This window comes from Rhinoraja longicauda, chromosome 1 (assembly GCF_053455715.1).
Source record: "Rhinoraja longicauda isolate Sanriku21f chromosome 1, sRhiLon1.1, whole genome shotgun sequence".
In the NCBI taxonomy this organism is placed as follows: Eukaryota; Metazoa; Chordata; class Chondrichthyes; order Rajiformes; family Arhynchobatidae; genus Rhinoraja; species Rhinoraja longicauda.
In genome coordinates, this window is record NC_135953.1 from 143,389,694 (window position 1) to 143,411,599 (window position 21,906).

General features: G+C 46.9%; 1 protein-coding gene across 1 annotated transcript in view; it reads right to left on the reverse strand.

The window, feature by feature from the left end:
* The window catches only part of dgkq (diacylglycerol kinase theta), a 122,939-nt gene that overhangs the window by 49,815 nt on the left and 51,218 nt on the right, over nucleotides 1–21,906 (reverse strand). The window contains exons 8-12 of the mRNA XM_078407905.1: nucleotides 20,844–20,944; nucleotides 19,417–19,637; nucleotides 15,986–16,076; nucleotides 7,884–7,938; nucleotides 2,634–2,695 (exon numbers count right to left, since the gene is read on the reverse strand). Coding sequence (XP_078264031.1) covers nucleotides 2,634–2,695; nucleotides 7,884–7,938; nucleotides 15,986–16,076; nucleotides 19,417–19,637; nucleotides 20,844–20,944 — 530 coding nt within the window. The remainder of the gene's footprint in view (nucleotides 1–2,633; nucleotides 2,696–7,883; nucleotides 7,939–15,985; nucleotides 16,077–19,416; nucleotides 19,638–20,843; nucleotides 20,945–21,906) is intronic.

Sequence of the window (21,906 nt, forward strand, 5' to 3'; positions counted from 1 at the left end):
GGGCCAGTGGGCCGAGGAATGGCAGATGGAAATTAATTCTGATAGTCAGCATGATTTTGTGGGTGAGAGACCATCACTTATCTACCCGCAAGGCATTATTTTTCCATACGCCCATCCAAAGGACTTTTAAACACCTTTTTTTTGCCGTGGGATGGCCGACTGGAGGAGGCCGAGAGGAAGAAGACCATGCACGAGGAGCTGGTCATAGACTGCCCTGAGCAGGGCTGCAAGGCAAGGTGGATGCCCAGTGAGGCTGGCTGCAGAGGTTTTGCAGGACAATTGCTCTACAAAGCCTCAAGTGCACTGGGCGTCACCGGAATGGACAGGAGAAGAGCCATCAAGAACACCACAGAGGCAGCAGAGAAAGCCTGGAGATGGCTGTGGATCAGGAGAGGAAGTTCATGGGGAGGAGTGAACACAAGCCGTGGTCTGATAAACCACAGGTGAGGGGGTCTGATGTTGAAAGACCCCAAACACCCACTGACCCCAGGTTACATCACTAATGATGTGCTCAGGAGCATTCAGAGATGTATTTATCAATAACCTATCCCTTCAGCCAGCGTCTGGCAGCATGTTCCAGGCACGCATCACCCTCTGTGTGAAAAACCTTGCCCTGCACATCTCCTTTAAACGTGGCCCCTCGTGTTACAGCTATGATTTTCCCACCCTGGGAGACCCAGGTTCCATCCCGACTACGGGTGCTGTCTGTACGGAGTTTGTACGTTCTCCCCGTGACCTGTGTGGGTTTTCTCCGAGATCTTCGGTTTCCTCCCACATTCCAAAGACGTACAGGTTTGTAGGTTGTCCCTAGTGGGTGTAGGATAGTGTTAGTGTGCGGGGATCGCTGGTCGGCGCGGGCCTAGTGGGCTGAAAGGGCCTGTTTCCGTTCTGTATCTCTGTGTCTCTAAACCCCCAACCTTCCAGAGAAAACAATCCAAGTCTGTCCACCCTCTCCCTGTGGCTAATACCCACTAATCCAGGCGTCATTCTGGTAAACCTCTGCACCATTTCTTAAGCTCCATATCCTTCCTGTAATGGGGCGACCGGAACTGCACATAACACTCCAAATACAGCCTCAAAGTCCTATGAAGCTACAGCATGATTTCCAGGAGTGCTGGAGTAACTCAGCGGGTCAGGCAGTTAAAGTGCTGAGCCAACTCCCCCACCCACTCCCACACTGACCTTTCTGTCCTGGGCCTCCTCCATTGTCAGAGTGAGGCCCAGTGCAAATTGGAGGAACAGCACCTCATATTTCGCTTGGGCAGTTTTACACCCCAGCAGTATGAACATTGACTTCTCTAACTGCAGATAGTCCCTGCTTTCCCTCTCTATCCCCTCCCCCATCCCAGTTCTCCCACTATCTTCCTGTCTCCCACTACATCCTATCTTTGTCCTACCCCCTCCCCTGACATCAGTCTGAAGAAGGGTCTCGACCCGAAACGTCACCCATTCCTTCTCTCCAGAGCTATTGCCTGAGCCGCTGAGTTACTCCAGCATTTTGTGTCTACCTTCAATTTAAACCAGCATCTGCAGTTTTTTTCCTGTCAAACGAGTGGTTGAGGCAGCTACAATAATAATCTAAAAGACATTTGGACAGCATGGAAACAGGCCCTTTGGCCCAATGCTCACGCCGAATAACACACATCTACACTACTCCCACCTGCCTGCCTTTGGCCTGTATCCTTTCAAACCAATCCTATCCATGTACCTGTCCAAATGTTTTTTGAACGTTGTGGTGACACCTGCCTCAACTATCTCCTCTGGCAGCTTATTCCATACACCCACCACCCTTTGTGTGAAAAAGTCACCCCTCAGGTTATTAAATCTTCCCCCCTTCACCTTAAACCTACATCCTCTGGTTCTTGATTCCCCTACTCTAGGTTGTTGTTGTTGTTCGTCCTTCGGGTTTGAAGATAATAATAATAATAATAATGTATTTTATTTATATAGCGCTTTTCATATACTCAAAGACGCTTTACAGAGATTTAGAGAACATAGGGAAATTAATAAATAGATAAATAAGTAAATAAATAAACGAACAGAGAAAGGAGACAGAAGGTGAGGTGACCTTCAGTGGTTGAAGGCAGTACTGAACAGGTGAGACTTCAGCGATGTTTTGAATGTGGTGAGTGTGGAGGAGTCTCTAACGTTTTGGGGTAGTGAGTTCCATAGGGTGGGTGCAGCGATGGAGAAAGCCCTGTCCCCCCAGGATCTGAGTTTGGTCCGGATGTGGGGGGATAGGAGATTGGCAGCACCAGAGCGGAGGGTGCAGTTGGGAGTGTGCCTGTGGAGGAGGTCGGTTAGGTAGGATGGGGCTGCTGCTGCTGTTGCTGCTCAGGCCCCGGGTACGGGCCCCAGGCCTCCGGCTGCTGCTGCTCAGGCCCCGGGTACGGGCTCCAGGCCTCCGGCTGCTGCTGCTGTTGCTGCTCAGGCCCCGGGTACGGGCCCCAGGCCTCCGGCTGCTGCCTGTTGGGATGTTATGTTACAGTGATACAAGACATTGGGTCTTTCTCTGTGCTGTATGACTCCATGACTCTAAATATTGTTTTAGAGAAAACTGAATGAATTATCGAGCTGTGGAAAAACATATCAGCCACATGCATGAGTGTGTCATTAATTAATTAATATCTTACCTTCCTGATATCTTGAAGTCTGCAAAGCAAATATTCAAACTGAGACAACGCCACTCTCTGCACTAAAATAGAGAAGGACAAACAGGCACAGTCAGGCTCTGCTTCACCACAGGCCCCATTAGTAACACAACAAGAACACCCGCTTTAGTATGATTATTAGTTTAGACCAGGGTTCTCCAAACTATGGCCCGCGGGTCACCTCCGGCCCGCCACGAGACTTTATCCACAAGCTCTTAGGCGGCGGGGACTGGAGGCAAAAGCTGCCGGCGAAGGTTCACCAGAGAGGGGATCGCCACCGACCCAGAGCCGGGACAAAGCGAGAGATCGCAGCCCCCCTCGCAAACAACAAACCCAAGGAAACTTCCCTCCTCGCCACTGCCACCGAGAATTGGCCTCCATTGCCCTCTGTGGCAGGGAATTCCACAAATTCACAACTCTCTGGGTGAAAAAGATTTTCCTCCTCTCCGTTCTAAATAGCCTCCCCTTTATTCTTAAAATGTGGCCCCTGGTTCTGGACTCCCCCAACATCGGGAAAATGTTTCCTGCCTCTAACGTGTCCAATCGCTTAATAATCTTATATGTTTCAATAAGATCCCCTCTCATCCTTCTAAATTCTGGCCACTTAAAAGGAAGTTGTTTCATGAATGTGTGTCTTTGCCAACTGTCCACTGGCGTGACGGCAGGAATCCCTGGACAACCACTTGCAGCAAAGTACTCAGTACAACCTTGGATCATGCGCAGCACAGACAATGTGGGCCGAAGGGCCTCTTCCTGTCCCGTACTGTTCTGTGTTCTATGAAACTATTGCAGCCATTTGTTCCTGGCAAAGTCGACCCACCAGACGCTAGTGGGTGAAGCAACAAACGAGTCACTGAAGGGTAGACACTGTGCAGAACCAGCCGAGGCGGGGAAAATGAAAACTGCTCACCCGCATTCACCGCGGAGAAGGATGTGGAATGGACTGAGATCAGGGACAGATGTGGATAATCTGGAGCAGGTCAGTGTTATGGAGGAGCAGGCATTAGCGGTTGTGGGACACATTGAGGTGAATAAGTTTAGAGATACATATATAACCATATAACAATTACAGCACGGAAACAGGCCCGTTCAGCCCTACCAGTCCACGCCGACCACTTTCTCTGACCTAGTCTCATCTACCTGCTCTCAGACCATAACCCTCCAATCCCCTCCCATCCATATACCTATCCAATTTACTCTTAAATAATAAAATCGAGCCTGCCTCCACCACTTCCACCGGAAGCTCATTCCACACAGCCACCACCCTCTGAGTAAAGAAGTTACCCCTCATGTTACCCCTAAACTTTTGTCCCTTAATTCTGAAGTTATGTCCCCTTGTTGGAATCTTCCCCACTCTCAAAGGGAAAAGCCTACCCACGTTAACTCTGTCTGTCCCTCTTAAAAATTTAAAAACCTCTATCAAGACCCCCCTCAACCTTCTACGCTCCAAAGAATAAAGACCCAACCTGTTCAACCTCTCTCTGTAGGCTTAAGTGCTGAAACCCAGGCAACATTCTAGTAAATCTCCTCTGTACCCTCTCCATTTTGTCGACATCCTTGCTATAATTTGGCGACCAGAACTGCACACCATACTCCAGATTCGGCCTCACCAATGCCCCGTACAATTTCAACATTACATCCCAACTTCTATATTCGATGCTCTGATTTATAAAGGCAAGCATACCAAACGCCTTCTTCACCACCCTATCCACATGAGATTCCACCTTCAGGGAACAATGCACAGTTATTCTCAGATCCCTCTGTTCCACTGCATTCCTCAATTCCCTACCATTTACCCTGTACATCCTATTTTGATCTGTCCTACCAAAATGCAGCACCTCACACTTATCAGCATTAAACTCCATCTGCCATCTTTCAGCCCACCCTTCCAAAAGGCCCAAGTCTCTCTGTAGACTTTGAAAATCTACTTCATTATTAACTACACCACCTATCTTAGTATCATCTGCATACTTACTAATCCAATTTGCCACACCATCATCCAGATCATTAATGTAAATGATAAACAACAGTGGACCCAACACAGATCCTTGGGGTACTCCACTAGACACTGGCCTCCAACCTGACATACAGTTGTCAACCATTACCCTCTGGTATCTCCCATTCAGCCATTGTTGAATCCATCTTGCAACCTCACTATTAATACCCAACGATTTAACCTTCTTAATCAACCTTCCATGTGGAACCTTGTCAAATGCCTTACTGAAGTCCATATAGACAACATCCACAGCCTTGCCCTTATCAATTTCCCTGGTAACCTCTTCAAAAAATTCAAGAAGATTAGTCAAACATGACCTTCCAAGCACAAATCCATGTTGACTGTTTCTAATCAGGCCTTGTTTATCCATGTGATTATATATATTGTCCCTAAGTATCTTTTCCATTAATTTTCCCACCACAGACGTCAAACTAACAGGTCTATAATTGCTAGGTTTATTTTTAGAACCTTTTTTAAACAAAGGCACAACATGCGCAATGCGCCAATCTTCCGGCACCATCCCCGTTTCTAATGACGTTTGAAATATTTCCGTCATAGCCCCTGCTATTTCTGCACTAACTTCCCTCAATGTCCTAGGGAATATCCTATCAGGACCTGGAGACTTATCCACTTTTATATTTTTCAAAAGTGTCCGTACCTCCTCTTCTTTGATCCTCATAATTTCCATCACTACTCTACTTGTTTCGCTTACCTCACATAATTCAATATCCTTCTCCTCGGTGAATACCGAAGAAAAGAAATTGTTTAATATCTCCCCCATTTCTTCCGGCTCAGCACATAGCTGTCCACTCTGACTCTCTAATGGACCAATTTTATCCCTCGCTATCCTTTTGCTATTGACATATCTGTAGAACCCCTTGGGGTTTACTTTTACATTACTTGCCAAAGCAACCTCATATCTTTTTTTCGCTTTTCTAATTTCCTTCTTAAGATTCCTTTTACATTCTTTATATTCCTCAAGAACCTCATTTACTCCCTGCTGCTTATATTTATTGTATATCTCCCTCTTTTTCCGAACCAAGTGTCCAATTTCCCTGGAAAACCACGGCTCTTTCAAATTATTATTCTTTCCTTTCCACCGAACAGGGACATAAAGACTCTGTACTCTCAAAATTTCACCTTTAAATATCCTCCATTTCTCTATTATATCCTTTTCATAAAACAAAATGTCCCATTTCACTCCTTTTAAATCCTTTCTCATCTCCTCAAAATTAGCCTTTCTCCAATCCAAAATCTCAACCCTTGGTCCAGATTTGACCTTCTCCATAATTATATTGAAACTAATGGCATTGTGATCACTAGACCCAAAGTGCTCCTCAACACATACCTCCGTCACCTGACCCGTCTCATTTCCTAACAGGAGGTCCAACACTGCCCCTTCTCTGGTAGGTACCTCTACGTATTGCTGCAAAAAACTATCCTGCACACATTTTACAAACTCCAAACCATCCAGCCCTTTAACAGAATGTGATTCCCAGTCTATGTACGGAAAATTGAAATCACCCACAACCACTACTCTGTGCTTACTACTAATATCTGCTATCTCCTTACATATTTGCTCTTCCAATTCTCGTTCCCTATTTGGCGGTCTATAATACACCCCTATAAGTGTTGCTAAGCCTTTCTCATTTCTGAGTTCCACCCAAACAGCCTCCCTAATCGAGCCTTCTAGTCTGTCCTGCCAAAGCACTGCTGTGATATCCTCCCTGACAAGCAATGCAACACCCCCACCTCTTGCCCCTCCGATTCTATCACATCTGAAACAATGAAATCCTGGAATATTTAATTGCCAATCGCAACCCTCCTGCAACCATGTTTCACTAATCGCCACAACATCATACTTCCAGATGTCAATCCAGGCTCTAAGCTCATCCACCTTTCTTACAATGCTCCTAGCATTAAAATATACACATTTAAGGGACCCATCATTTCTTATTCTCAGTTTATTTCTTTTCACTTCTTTCTCTCCTACAAATTGGGTCTGAGTGTTTCCCTTTTCTGCCTCCTGCCTCACACACTGCCTATTAGCTATCTGTGTTTGAGTTCCTCCCCCCAACCGTACTAGTTTAAAGCCTCCGCAATTACCTTAGCAAATCTCCCCGCCAGGATATTGGTTCCCCTCAGGTTCAGATGCAACCCGTCCTTTTTGTACAGGTCATACTTCCCCCAGAAAAGGTCCCAATGATCCAGAAACTTGAATCCCTACTCTCTGCACCAGTCCCTCAGCCACGTATTTATCCTCCACCTCACTCCATTCCTATTCTCACTATCGCGTGGCACAGGCTGTAATCCTGAGATTATCACTTTGGAAGTCCTTTTTTTTAACTCTCTTCCTAGCCCCCTAAATTCTCCTTTCAGGACCTCTTCCCTTATCTTACCTATATTGTTGGTACCTATATGTACCACGACCTCTGGCTCCTCTCCCTCCCTTTTCAGGATATCTTAGACACGTTCAGATACATCCCGGACACTGGCACCAGGGAGGCAAACTACCATCCGGGTTCCCGACTGCGTCCACAGAATCGCCTATCTGACCCCCTCACTATAGAGTCCCCTATCACTATCGCTCTCTTCTTCCTTTCCCTACCCTTCTGAGCAACACGGGGAGAACGTACAAACTCCGTACAGACAGCACCCGTAGTCGGGATGGGACCCGTGTCTCCAGCGCTGCATTCGCTGTAAGGCAGCAACTCTACCGCTGAGCCACCTCTTCCTCACATCCCCTCGACATCTCATCTCCTGATGTATCAGATACCATCACTATGCTTGAGAGGCATTTGGACACTTAGATCGGCAAGGCAATGAAGGCAAATAGAGTGACAGTGGATGGGCAAGAAGACTGAACAGCATTTTAGTTACAAGGGGGAAACTGGACTAGATAAATGCTTGGGCATTGACTGCTTGGGCAAGTGGCCTGTTTCTACACAGGCAGTCACGGTGGCGTAGCGGTAGAGTTGCTGCCTTACAGCGAATGCAGCGCCGGAGACCCGGGTTCGATGTGTGAGGTGTGTTAATGTTCGAGGATCGTTGGTCGGTGCGGACACGGTGGGCCAAAGGGCCTGTTTCTGCGCTGTATCTCTACACTACACAGCATACTCCATGTAAATATACATACAGGCAAAACTAATCACACACACAGGCAGAAATATAAAGAACACACAGGTAGCAGGAATGCCACCCCTTCCCGGCCTTTCTGTTGCTGTTAAAACTCTTACCCTGTTTACAGCCCATGTACACCTCCACCACTTGGAAATCTTCAATAGTTTCATCCTGAAAAAAAAGTTTGTGCAAAAGTCACTTTATGGCGCAGAATGTTTCACACAGCTAACGTTACCACAGGCAAATGACATGAACAAAGATGCTGGAGCAACACAACAGGCCAGACTAATCGTGGGACATTGAAACACAGTTCATAAGGTCATAAGTGTTAGGAGCAGAATTAGGCCATGCAGCCCATCAGGTCTACTCCGTCATTCAATCATGGCAACCTGGCCTCCACAGCCTTCTGTGGCAATGAATTCCACAGATACATCACCCTGACTAAGAAATTCCTCCTCATCTCCATCCTAAAGGAACGTCCTTTAATTCTGAGGCTGTGCCCTCTAGTCCTAGACTCTCCCACTAGTGGAAACATCCTCTCCACATCCACTCTATCCAAGCCTTTCACCCTCGGTAAGTTTTAATGAGGTCCCCCCTCATCCTTCTAAACTCCAGTGAATACTGGCCCAGTGCCGACAAACGGGCATGGCAACCACTTGCACGTTGTGCTTGTAATACGCTGCTCTAGATGTTGTAACGTGATCTATGAATGTATGGCTGAGGGGCTGGTGCAGGGAGCAGGGATTTAGATTTCTAGACCACTGGGATCTCTTCTGGGGTAGGGGTGACCTGTACAAAAGGGACGGGTTACACCTTAACAGCAGGGGGACCAACATTCTGGCAGGCAGGTTTGCTAGTGCTACAAGTGTGGCTTTAAACTAAGTAGTGGGGGGGGAGGGGTTGACAAACTGGGAATATGGAGATGGAGTTAAAGGGGAAGCAAATACAGGAGAAATTGCAAAGGACTCTCGAATAAATGGGGAGGGAAGTTCTAGAAGGGATATGAGAGTAAGGTCAGGGCCAATTGTGACCGGTGTGAGAGGGGAGGTGAATACGGAAATTAAAGTGTTGTATTTAAATGCGCGAAGTATAAGAAATAAAGTGGATGAGCTTGAGGCTCAGTTAGACATTGGCAAGTATGATGTTGTGGGAATCACTGAGACATGGCTACAAGAGGACCAGGGCTGGGAACTGAATATTCAGGGGTACACAACATATAGAAAAGACAGACAGATGGGCAGAGGGGGTGGGTCGCTCTGTTGGTGAGGAATGATATTCACTCCCTTGCAAGGGGTGACATAGAATCAGGAGATGTAGAATCAGTATGGATAGAAATGAGGAATTGTAAGGGTAAAAAGACCCTAATGGGAATTATCTACAGGCCCCCAAACAGTAGCCTCGACATAGGGTGCAGGTTGAATGAGGAGCTAAAATTGGGATGTCGCAAATGTAATGCTACGGTGGTTATGGGAGATTTCAACATGCAGGTAGACTGGGAAAATCAGGTTGGTAATGGACCCCAGGAAAGAGAGTTTGTGGAGTGTCTCCGAGATGGATTCTTAGAACAGCTACTAGGGAGAAGGCAATTCTGGATTTAGTGTTGTGTAATGAACCTGATCTGATAAGGGGACTCGAGTTAAAAGAGCCATTAGGATGCAGTGATCACAATATGATAAGTTTTACTCCACAAATTGAGAGGGAGAAGGGAAAATCGGAAGTGTCAGTATTACAGTATAGCAAAGGGGATTACAGAGGCATGAGGCAGGAGCTGGCCAGAATTGACTGGAAGGAGGCCCTTGCATGGAAGATGGTGGGAATAATGCAGAAGTTGCAGGATCAATTTATCCCAAAGAGGAAGAAAGATTCCAAGGGGAGTAAGAGACACCCGTGGCTGACAAGGGAAGTCAAGGACAGCAGAAAAATAAAAGAGCAGAAGTACAACAAAGCAAAGAAGAGTGGGAAGCCAGAGGATTGGGACTCTTTTAAAGAGCAGCAGAAGATGACCAAGAAGGCAATACGGGGAGAAAACATGAGGTACGAGGGTAAACTAGCCAATAATATAAAGGAGGATAGTAAAAGCTTTTTTAGGTATGTATAGAGGAAAAAAATAGTCAAGGCAAATGTGGGTCCCTTGAAGACAGAAGCGGGGGAATTTATTATGGGGAACAAGGAAATGGCAGACGAGTTGAACCGGTACTTTGGATCTGTCTTCACCAAGGAAGATACAAGCAATCTCCCAGATGTTCTAGTGGCCAGAGATCCTAGGGTGACGGAGAAACTGAAGGAAATCCACATTAGGCAGGAAATGGTGTTGGGTAGACTGATGGGACTGAAGGCTGATAAATCCCCAGGGCCTGATGGTCTGCATCCCAGGGTACTTAAGGAGGTGGCGCTAGAAATTGTAGACGCATTGGTGATCATTTTCCAATGTTCTATAGATTCATGATCAGTTCCTGTGGATTGGAGGGTAGCTAATGTTATCCCACTTTTTAAGAAAGGAGGGAGAGAGAAAACAGGAAATTATAGACCGGTTAGCCTGACATCAGTGGTGGGGAAGATGCTGGAGGCAATTATAAAAGACGAAATTGCGGAGCATTTGGATAGTTGTAACAGGATTGTTCTGAGTCAGCATGGATTTACGAAGGGGAAATCATGCTTGACTAATCTTCTGGAATTCTTTGAGGATGTAACTAGGAAAATTGACAGGGGAGAGCCGGTGGATGTGGTGTACCTTGACTTTCAGAAAGCCTTTGACAAGGTTCTACATAGGAGATTAGTGGGCAAAATTAGAGCACATGGTATTGGAGGTAGGGTACTGACATGGATAGAAAATTGGTTGACGGACAGAAAGCAAAGAGTGGGGATAAATGGGTCCCTTTCAGAATGGCAGGCAGTAACTAGTGGGGTACCGCAAGGGTCCATGCTGGGACCGCAGCTATTTACAATATACATTAATGACTTGGATGAAGGGATTAAAAGTACCATTAGCAAATTTGCAGATGATACAAAGCTGGGTGGTAGTGTGAACTGTGAGGAAGATGCTATGAGGTTGCAGGGTGACTTGGACAGGTTGTGTGAGTGGGCGGATGCATGGTAGATGCAGTTTAATGTGGATAAGTGTGAGGTTATCCACTTTGGTGGTAAGTATAGGAAGGCAGAGTATTATCTGAATGGTGTCAAGTTAGGAACAGGGGACGTACAACGGGATCTGGGTGTCCTAGTGCATCAGTCACTGAAAGGAAGCATGCAGGTACAGCAGGCAGTGAAGAAAGCCAATGGAATGTTGGCCTTCATAACAAGAGGAGTTGAGTATAGGAGCAAAGAGGTCCTTCTGCAGTTGAACAGGGCCCTAGTGAGACCGCACCTAGAGTACTGTGTGCAATTTTGGTCTCCAAATTTGAGGAAGGATATTCTTGCTATTGAGGGCGTGCAGCGTAGGTTTACTAGGTTAATTCATGGAATGGCGGGACTATCATATGTTGAAAGACTGGAGCAACTAGGCTTGTATACACTGGAATTTAGAAGGATGAGAGGAGATCTTATCGAAACGTATAAGATTATTAAGGGGTTGGACACTTTAGAGGCAGGAAACATGTTCCCAATGTTGAGGAAGTCCAGAACAAGGGGCCACAGTTTAAGAATAAGGGGTAGGCCATTTAGAACAGAGATGCGGAAAAACTTTTTCAGTCAGAGAGTTGTGAATCTGTGGAATTCTCTGCCTCAGAAGGCAGTGGAGGCCAATTCTCTGAATGCATTCAAGAGAGAGATAGATAGAGCTCTTAAGGATAGTGGAGTCAGGGGGTATGGGGAGAAGGCAGGAATGGCTCGAAGGGCCGAACGGCCTCCTCCTGCACCTATTGTCTATACAACCATATAACAACTACAGCACGGAAACAGGCCTGTCCGGCCCTACCAGTCCACGCCGACCACTCTCTCTGACCTAGTCTCATCTACCTGCTCTCAGACCATAACCCTCCAATCCCCTCTCATCCATATACCTATCCAATTTACTCTTAAATAATAAAATCGAGCCAGCCTCCACCACTTCCACCGGAAGCCCATTCCATACAGCCACCACCCTCTGAGTAAAGAAGTTACCCCTCATGTTACCCCTAAACTTTTGTCCCTCAATTCTAAAGTTATGTCCCCTTGTTGGAATCTTCCCCACTCTCAAGGGGAAAAGCCTACCCACGTCAACTCTGTCCGTCCCTCTTAAAATTTTAAAAACCTCTATCAAGTCCCCCCTCAACCTTCTACGCTCCAAAGAATAAAGACCCAACCTGTTCAACCTCTCTCTGTAGCCTAAGTGCTGAAACCCAGGCAACATTCTAGTAAATCTCCTCTGTACCCTCTCCATTTTGTCGACATCCTTCCTATAATTGTCTATCTTCTCTGCAGGTGGAGATGGGGTGAGCGATGTGTAGGGGGCAACTCTGGGCTTCCCTTTCCCTTAGGTTTGCCAACTGTCCCGTATTAGCCGGGACATCCCTGATCTATATACTAAAATTCTCGTTTGTTTGTTTGTTCCTGAACTACAGCCAAAACGGTACACGATAGCGCGACAATTTTAGCCCCACCTTACTCACCGTCGTCCCTTTGGTGCTAATGGAAGAATTTTCATTGAAATCGGTGTTATATTTTTTAAGTTATTCACATTTTAAAGTTTAAATCTATCTCCTAGGGAGGGAGGATAAGGGGGTTGAGGGGGATGGAGGGGAAGGGAATTGTGGGAGGGGGAGGGGGAGAGGGGAGGGGAAGGAGGGAGGGAGGAGGAGGTGGGATAGGGAGGAGGGGAGGGGGAGGAGGGAGGGGGAGAAGAGAGGAGGGGGAGGAGAGGGGGGGAGGAGAGGGTGATGCATCAATGCAGGAGAGGTTTGGGCCCAACGGATCCACTTGGTCTAGTATTAGGCTAAATTTGTTTGTCCCGTACGGCCCGGATGCTGTAGGCTAATGGAGTGTGTTCAGGGAGCGGGGCTGAGTGTGTTCGCCTAACGGAGGTTGCGTAGCAACCCACCTCCCGGCCCGGGCGGCCGCCATTGGTGTAGCGGGAGCATGTAGCCGCTGGCTGGGTGAGGGCATGTATGGCTCTACGTAGGTCACGTATGGCGCTATGTAGATAGTCACCGCCCTACGTCAGCGCCATATGTGACCTCACCTTTTGTCCCTTATTTGGGAGTTAGAAAGTTGGCAACCCTACTTTCCCTGCACCCTGCGACCTATCTGAGGCCCCTGCACTGACACAGTGAGCCCCAACACAAGCTTGTGCAACACGCTTCACCCTCTGGCAGGGCACTTTACAGCTTCCTGGACTCAGGATTAACTTCTACAACTTCAAAGACCTGACTGTCATAAAGGCAGAGTCTTACAGCACGGAGACAGGCCATTCAGCCCAACTTGCCCATGTTGACCTAGATTTTCCACCTATGGTCGTTCCACCTACCTGCGTTCGGCCCATATCCCTCTAAACCTGCCTGAATTACCTCCTTTGGCAGCTCGCTCAAGAGGGAGGAGAAGGCTAGAGAAGCCAGTCGGGGACGGGGCAGGCCATACAAGGAGTAGAGCCTTCTCTTTTATGACTGTGTGGCAAATGAGTTCCTCGTATGTTGCAAAATATACGTGGCTAATAAAGTATTATTGTGATTTTGATTGTGATTGATCAGTCAGAGCGTTGAGTAATAGAAGTTGGAAGGAATTGCAGATGCTGGTTTACACCAATGTTTTCAGTTCTGGACACCATAGAAACATAGAAAATAGGTGCAGGAGGAGGCCACTTGGACCATTCGAGCCAGCACCACCATTCATTGTGATCATGGCTGATCATCCACAATCAGTAACCTGTGCCTGTCTTCACCCCATTTCCCTTGATTCCGCTAGCCCCTAGAGCTCTATCTAACTCTCTTTTAAATTCATCCAGTGATTTGGCCTCCACTGCCTTCTGTGGCAGAGAATTCTACAAATTCACAACTCTCTGGTGAAAACGTTTTTTCTCATCTCAGTTTTAAATGGCCTCCCCTTTATTCTTAGACTGTGGCCCCTTGTTCTAGACTCCCCCAACATTGGGAACATTTCTCCTGCATCATTGTATATGACCATGTTATAGGAAAGATGTTGTTGTTGAAAAGGATTCAGAGAAGATTTACGAGGATGTTTCCAGGACTGAGCTAGAGGGAGAGGTTGGGCAGGCTGGGTCTCTATTCCTTGGAGCAGGAGGATGAGGAATGATCTCATGAGAGGAATGGATCGGGTAGACACACAGAATCCCTTGCCTAGAGTAGGGGAATCAAGAACCATAAGACATAGGTTTAAGGTGAAAGGGGAAAGATTTTATGGGAATCTGAGGGGGAACCTTTTCACCAAAGGGTAGTTGGTGTATAGACCGAATTGTTGGAGGTGGTAGTTAAAGCAGGAACTATCGCAACGTTTAAGAGGCATTTAGACAGGTACATGGATAGGGCAGGTTTAGCTGGCCAAACACAAGCAGGTAGGACTAGTGTAGCTGGGACATGTTGGCTGGTGTGGGCGAGTTGGGCTGAAGGACCTGTTTCCACACTGTATCAATTCAATTCTTCAATTTAAAATACTTTATTGGCATAAGATACATCATTATATTGCCAAAGTATAGAACATAACATACATATTTAAAATGCATGAATATAAAAACAAGTATGCCCCTGTACATATATATATATATATATATATTCACGCAATACATTTATAGCCTTTTACTGATTGCTACTCGTTCTTGTGGTTGTAAACAGTACAGCAAGGTAGCACGTTTAATAGGTCGATATTAATTTCCTTAGTGTCAATTTATGTATGAGTGTATGTGTACATGTTGGTCATTCACTGTCTCTCAGGTTGTGGCATGCTGTTACATATTGTGCGCCAAGATGTGCCGTATTTCCTTCGCCAAGGATTATTCTTAGTTTTGATATATCGTCTAGTTCTTTAAAATCTGGGGTCGCCAGACTAATTTTTTCAAAATATATTTTTCTTATTTTATCGAATTTTTTACATTTTAAGAGGAAGTGCATCTCTGTTTCAACCTCATCTATCAAGCAGTGACCGCATATTCTATTTTCTCTTGGTTGCCAAGATCTCTTCTATATCACTCTATGACTCTGGTGTAGCTGGGACATGCTGGTCGGTGTGGGCAAGTTGGGCCTGTTTCCAAGCTGTGTCACTCTATAATTGGCACTCGGTGGAGTAGGTGACAAAGGCTAGAGGTGAAGAGAAAAATTGGTATTACTGAAGAAAGGAAGGGGAGTGAAATGCAAAGCTGGAGAGAGGGAGATGGGGAGATGAACATAACCTCATATTCCGCCTGGTAGCTTACAACGCCCAGTACGAACATAGAGTGTAGGAAAAAAACTGCAGATGCTGGTTAAAATCGAAGGTAGACACAAAATGCTGGAGTAACTCAGCGAGTCAGGCAGCATCTCGGGAGAGAAGAAATGGTTGACGTTTCGGGTCGAGACCCTTCTTCAGACCTATGTCAGGGGAGGGGCAGGAAATCCAGCCCATCCCCTCTCTCTGCCCTGCCTTGCCCAACCTCAGTACGCACACATTGCACCCAACCCCACACAGATCGTGCTCCTGTGCCCTCCACCATATGCTCATCTCCCATCCCCAAGTCTCATATTTCTTTTCATCCCCGCTTTCACCTCTCCCCCCTCTCCACCCATATGCCCTCCTCCCCTTCCCTCCCACATTTCACTCCTCCCCTTCCCTCCCTCTCTGACCCCCCCCATTGTCTCCTTTGCACCGCCAGCCTTTGTCACTAACTCCACCCATCTGCAAATCATACCCGCAGCTGTATGCACCTATCACTCGCCAGGCTCTGCCCCGCCCCCCACCCCACCGCTCTTTTCCAGCTTTCTCCCCTCAATTTAATGTCTGAAGAAGGGGTTTGAACCAAAATGTTGCCTGTCTATTGCCAGTTGCTGCCTGAGCCGCTGAGTTACTCCAGCACTCTGTGTCCATGTTCTCCAGAGATGCTGACTGACCCGCTGAGTTACTCCAGCACTCGGTGAAGGGACTGATGGGGTACTCTGAGGGCTGACCTCGACTGCATGAACAACCTCCCCCCCATATCATGAGATAGACAATGAATATGTTATTAAGCAGCAAAAGCAAAGCGGAATCAGCGGAGCGGAGGCAATGCGTGCCAGTCAGGTACATGGGGCAACGTGAACTCGAGATATGGACTGGAACTGACCTGCAGCCCCAGTTGTACAAGCACCTCCTGCACGACTGCTCTCACTGTTGTCTCCATGGTTACAGGAATGGAGATGTAGGCCACTCCAAACCTGAAACACAATTAAACACAAACACAAAAGTTCATCGGTGAGAGGAGCAGAATCATTTCAGTCAGCCCTTCAGGTCAACTCCACCACTGGCTGATCTATCTCTTCCTCTCAACCCCATTCTCCTGCCTTCTACCCATAACCCCTGACACCTGTACTAATTAAAAATCTATCCATCTCTGCCTTAAAAATATCTATTGACGGCCTCCACAGCCATATGTGGCAATGAATTTCACAGATTCACCACTCTCTCTCGAAAGAAATTCCTCCTCAGCTCCTTCCTAAATGTACGTCCTTTTATTCTGAGGCTGTGCCCCCGGTCCTAGACTCTCCCACATCCACTCTATCAACTTTCATAAAATAGCACAGACCTTCACAGAGACTGTTTTATAACAATGGGCGCAGAGGTAGAGCTACTGCCCTACAGCGCTAGAGACCCCGATTCGATCCCGACTACGGGGACTGTCTGAACGGAGCTTGTACGTTCTCCCCATGACCTGCGTGGGTTTTCTCCGAGATCTTCGGTTTCCCCCCACACTCCAAAGACGTGCAACTGGAACAAAATGTAATTATTTTGTTGTTTATCTCCCAATTGCAGATACTTCTGAAGCAGATATTTTGAAATATGAAATTATATTTAGACTGATTTAGAGCAGTATGGGCCAACGGGGTTATCTTAGAAGGACAGCACCAAGTTGGAAAGGGTGCAGAAGAGATTCCCCGGGATGTTACCTGGGCTTGCAGGCTTGAGTTATTGGGAGAGGTTGGGTAGGCTGGGAGTTTTATCTTTTGAGCATGGGAGGCTGAGGGGTGATCTTATTGAGGTGTACAAGATCACGAGGATGCTTTATCCCAGGGCCTGTTTCCCTGCTGTGTGACTCTATGACTCCTTGCCTCATCTCTACTACAGACAAAAAACATAGACAATAGGTGCAGGAGGAGACCATTCGGCCCTTCCAGCCAGCACCGCCATTCATTGTGATCATGGCTGATCATCCACAATCAGTTCCCCGTTCCTGTTTTCTCCCCATATCCCTTGATTCCATTAGCCCTAAGAACTAAATCTAACTCTGTCTTGAAAACATCCAGTGAATTGGCCTCCATTGCCTTTAGTGGCAGAGAATTCCACAGATTCACATCTCTTTGGGTGCAAAGGTTCTCCTCATCTCAGTCCTAAATGGCCTACCCCTTATTCTTAAACTGTGACCCCTGGTTCTGGACTCCCCCAACATCGGAAACATTTTTCCTGCATCCAGCCTGTCCAATCCCTTAATAATTTAATATGTTTCTCTAAGATCCCCTCTCATCCGTCTAAATTCCAGTGAATATAAGCCCAGTCAATCCATTCTTTCATCATATGACAGTCCTGCCATCCCGGGAATTAACCTGGTGAACCTACGCTGCACTCCCTTAATAGCAAGAATGTCCTTCCTCAAATTAGGAGACCAAAACTGATCACAATACTCCAGGTGTGGTCCCACCAGGGCCCTGTACAACTGCAGAAGGACCTCCTTGCTCCTGTACTCAAATCCTCTCGCTATGAAGGCCAACATGCCATTAGCTTTCTTCACTGCCTGTTGTACCTGCATGCTTACTTTCAGTGACTAATGTACAAGGACACCCAGGTCTCGTTGCACCTCCCCTTTTCCTAATCTGACACCATTCGGATAATAATCTGCCTTCTTCTTCTTGCCACCAAGTGAATAACCTCACATTTATCCACATTAAACTGCATCTGCATCTGCCCACTCACCCAACCTGTCCAAGTCACCCTGCAGCCTCATAGGCTTATACTCGCTGGAATTTAGAGGCTAGATGCTAGATGCGGGAAGATTGTTCCCGATGTTGGGGAAGTCCAGAAATAGGGGTCACAGCTTAAGGAGAAGGGGGAAGTCTTTTAGGACCGATATGAGAAAACATTTCTTCACACAGAGAGTGGTGAGTCTGTGGAATTCTCTGCCACAGAAAGTAGTTGAGGCCAGTTCATGGGCTATATTTAAGAGGGAGTTAGATGTGGCCCTTGTGGCTAAAGGGATCAGGGGGTATGGAGAGAAGGCAGGTATAGGTTACTGAGCTGGATGATCAGCCATGATCATATTAAAGGGCGGTGCAGGCTCGAAGGGCCGAATGGCCTACTCCTGCACCTATTTTCTATGTTTCTATAGCATCTTCATCGCAGCTCATACTGCCGCACAGCTTTGCATCATCCGCAAACTTGGAGTTGTCACATTTAATTCCCTCGTCTAAATCGTTAATATATATTATAAATAACTGGGGTCCCAGCACCGAGCCAAGCAGCACCCCACTAGTCGCTGCCTGCCATTCTGAAAAGGTCCCGTTAATTCTTACTCTTTGCTTCGTGACTGCCAACCAGTTCTCTATCCATGTCAATACCCTACCCCCAATACCATGTGCTCTAATTTTACACACTAATCTCTTGTGGGACCTTGTCAAAGGCTTTTTGAAATTCCAGATACACCAGATACTGGCTCTCCCTTATCCATTCTACTTGTTACATCCTCAAAAAATCCCAGAAGATTAGTCAAGCATGATTTCCCCGTCATAACTCCATGCTGACTTTGACCGATCCTGTCACTGCTTTCCAAATGCGCTGCTATAACATCTTTAATAATCGACTCCAGCATCTTCCCCACTACCGATGTAAGGCGAACTGGTCTATAATTCCCCATTTTCTCTCTCCCCTTTCTTAAAAAGTGGAGTTACATTGGCTACCCTCCAGTCCACAGGAACTGATCCAGAGTCGAGAGAACATTGGAAAATGATCACCAGTGCATCCACGATTTCTGGGGCCACCTCCTTGAGTACTCTGGAATGCAGACCATCAGCCCTGGGGATTTATCTGCCTTCAGTCCCAACAGGTTACCTAACACCATTTCTTGACTAATGTGGATTCCCTTCAGTTCCTCCCTCCCACCAGATCCTCGGTCCCCTAGTATTTCTGGGAGATTTTTTCTGTCTTCCTTAGTGAAGACAGAACCAAAGTACATGTTTAACTGTTCTGCCATTTCCTTGTTTCCCATTATAAATTCACCTGTCTCTGATTGTAAGGGACCTACATTTGTCTTTATTAATCTTTTCCTGTTCCCATATCTAAAGACGCTTTTACAGTCAGTTTTTATATTCTCTGCAAGCATTCTTTCATGCTCTATTTTCTCCTTCTTAATTAACCCCTTTGTCCTCCCGTGTTGAATAGTAACTTGGTGTGAGCTGGTTGTGGTTGTGATGGCGGGTGTGAAAGATTACTGCTTAACCCGCTGCATGACAGGAATAGTCATGTCATAAACACCGTTATAAGTTCACCGTGACTGACACCAGTCCTTACTTTAACCATTCGGGATATATTCTGACGACTTCAGATTGCGTTGGCTTTGCTCGCAGGACCCAGGCCTCGGGAATAGTGTCCCGGAACACCGGCAGCTTCCTGCTCTCCACGCTCTCCCCATTCCTGTTGATATCTTCACACAGCAGCGCAACCTGGCTTAAAACCTGCAGTTCGTAGTCCTGGGGGTCGCCTGGAATGTAGTAGATTCTCAGTGCAGCTTCCTAGTGAGGAGATTGCAATACAAAGCATCAGTAAAGACACCCACACTACCTCCCGGCCGCCTAGGGTTGCCAACTGTCCTGTATTAGCCAGGACACCCCGTAATTTGGGCTAAATTGGTTTGTCCCATATGGGACCGCCCTTGCCCCGTATTGGGCCCGGGCAGCATTGTAGGCCGGTGTAGGCACTGTGGGCCCGGGGACCGCTGTGGGCCCAGACACTGTAGGCCCGGGGACAGTGTAGAATAACGGAGTGTGTTCGGGGACCGGGGCCGAGTGTGTTCGCCTGGCGGAGGTTGCGTAGCAACCCTCCTCCCAGCCCAGGCGGCCGTCATTGGTGGAGCGGGAGCACGTGGCCGCTGGCTGTGTAAGGTCACGTGGGGTGCGGGGAGGTGACGTCTCCTTTTGTCCCTTATTTGGAAGTGAGAAAGTTGGCAACCCTACGGCCGCCTCACTGCCACAGAGGCCCCTAGAACAAGAAAACTGATCCACAACAGGCAGAAGTCATCTTTGAATACCATGGGCCCTTTCTACCAAAGCATTGTGAAATTTAATTATTTGTGCTTCACTTTTTAAAAAGAATGTTTGGAGAAGCAGAATGTAATGAGCATGGCGCAAGGAAAGGGGTGGTGTAGATTTGTTGCCCTTTCCAAAGAACACCTAAGATCACTATCTGGATCTTGCAGAGGTGACAACCAATGTGATAGCGGAGGTTTTATGGAAAACTTTCCTTGCAGTTCAACGGAGAGCAGTCGGTCTCCACACATCGTTTAGTTTAGCTCAAAGATACAGTGCTGAAACTGGCCCTTCGGCCCACTGAGTCCGCATCGACCAGCGATCCCCACACATTAACACTATCCTATACACACTAGGGACAATTTTTACATTTACCAAGCCAATTAACCTATAAACTTGTACGCCTTTGGAGTGTGGGAGGAAACCGAAGATCTCAGAGAAAACCCAGGTGGTCATGAGGAGAACGTACAAACTCCGTACAGACAGCACCCATAGTCGGGATGGAACCCGGGTCTCCGGCGCTGTAAGCTATGTAAGGCAGCAACTCTACCGCTGCACCACTGTGCCGCCCTTTTATTTTGGCAAAATGCCAATGAACGTCACAGAAGGCAGGATGTTGCACCATCTTATTATAAAGATATTTGAATTGGGATTTCCCCGTCATGTTGAGGGTTGATCTTTGAGTTCACTCACCACGGCTTCTTCTATTTTTGAAATGCGTGGAACGGTAATTAACCTAAATTGATTCCGTTTCATTGTGTCATTACCATCGAATATCTTTAACGTCTGTTTACCTGAGAATAATGAACAAAAAGGCAAAATAAAGAAAACAAAACAGGAAACAGAATTAAAAACATAGAAGGCCATTCGGTCCTTCGAGCCAGCACCACCATTCACTGTGATCATGACTGATCATCCACAATCAGTAACCCGTGCCTGACTTCTCCCCATATCCCTTGATTCTGAATTGGCAGGAATACTATAAAGAAATTAATTTACTACTGTCATGAAGAAGTTAGAGGCTGAACCCTGTGATCACCATGCTCACGTACACTACATCCGCACAGATGCGGCATAGATAGAGGAATTGGGAGTAGGGGATAGAGTCTTTGCAGGAAGCTAGGTGGGAAGAAGTTTAGTCGAGATATTTGTGCAAGTCAGTGGGTTTGTAATAGAATAGGTATAGAATAGAATAGATATAACAGGGAGCTGAGGGGCAACTTTTTCTACACAGAGTGGTGGGTATATCAAAAGAGGAGGTAGTTTAGGCAGGTATTCTAACAACATTTAAAAGACTTGTGGATAGGTACATGGATGGGAAACGTTTAGCAAGATATGGGGCAAATGTAAGCATTTGGGACTAGCATAGATGGGGCCTCATGGGCAGCATGGATGAGATGAGCCGAAGAGCCTGTTTAGTTTAGTTTACAGATACAGTGTGGAAACAGGCCCTTTGGCCTACCGAGTTCGCGCCAACCAGCAATCCCCACATATTAACACTATCCTACACAGACAAGTGCTGGCACGGTGGCGCAGCCTCACAGGTTGCTGCCTCACAGCACCAGAGACCCAGGTTCGATCCTGACCACGGGTGCTGCCTGCACAGAGTTTATACGTTCTCCCCGTGACAGCGTGGGTTTTCTCCGGGTACTCCAGTTTCCTCCAAAGACGTACAGGTTTGTAGGTTAATTATCTTCTGTAAAATTGTAAATTGTCCCTAGTGTGTGCAGCATAGTGTTAGTGTACAGATCGCAGG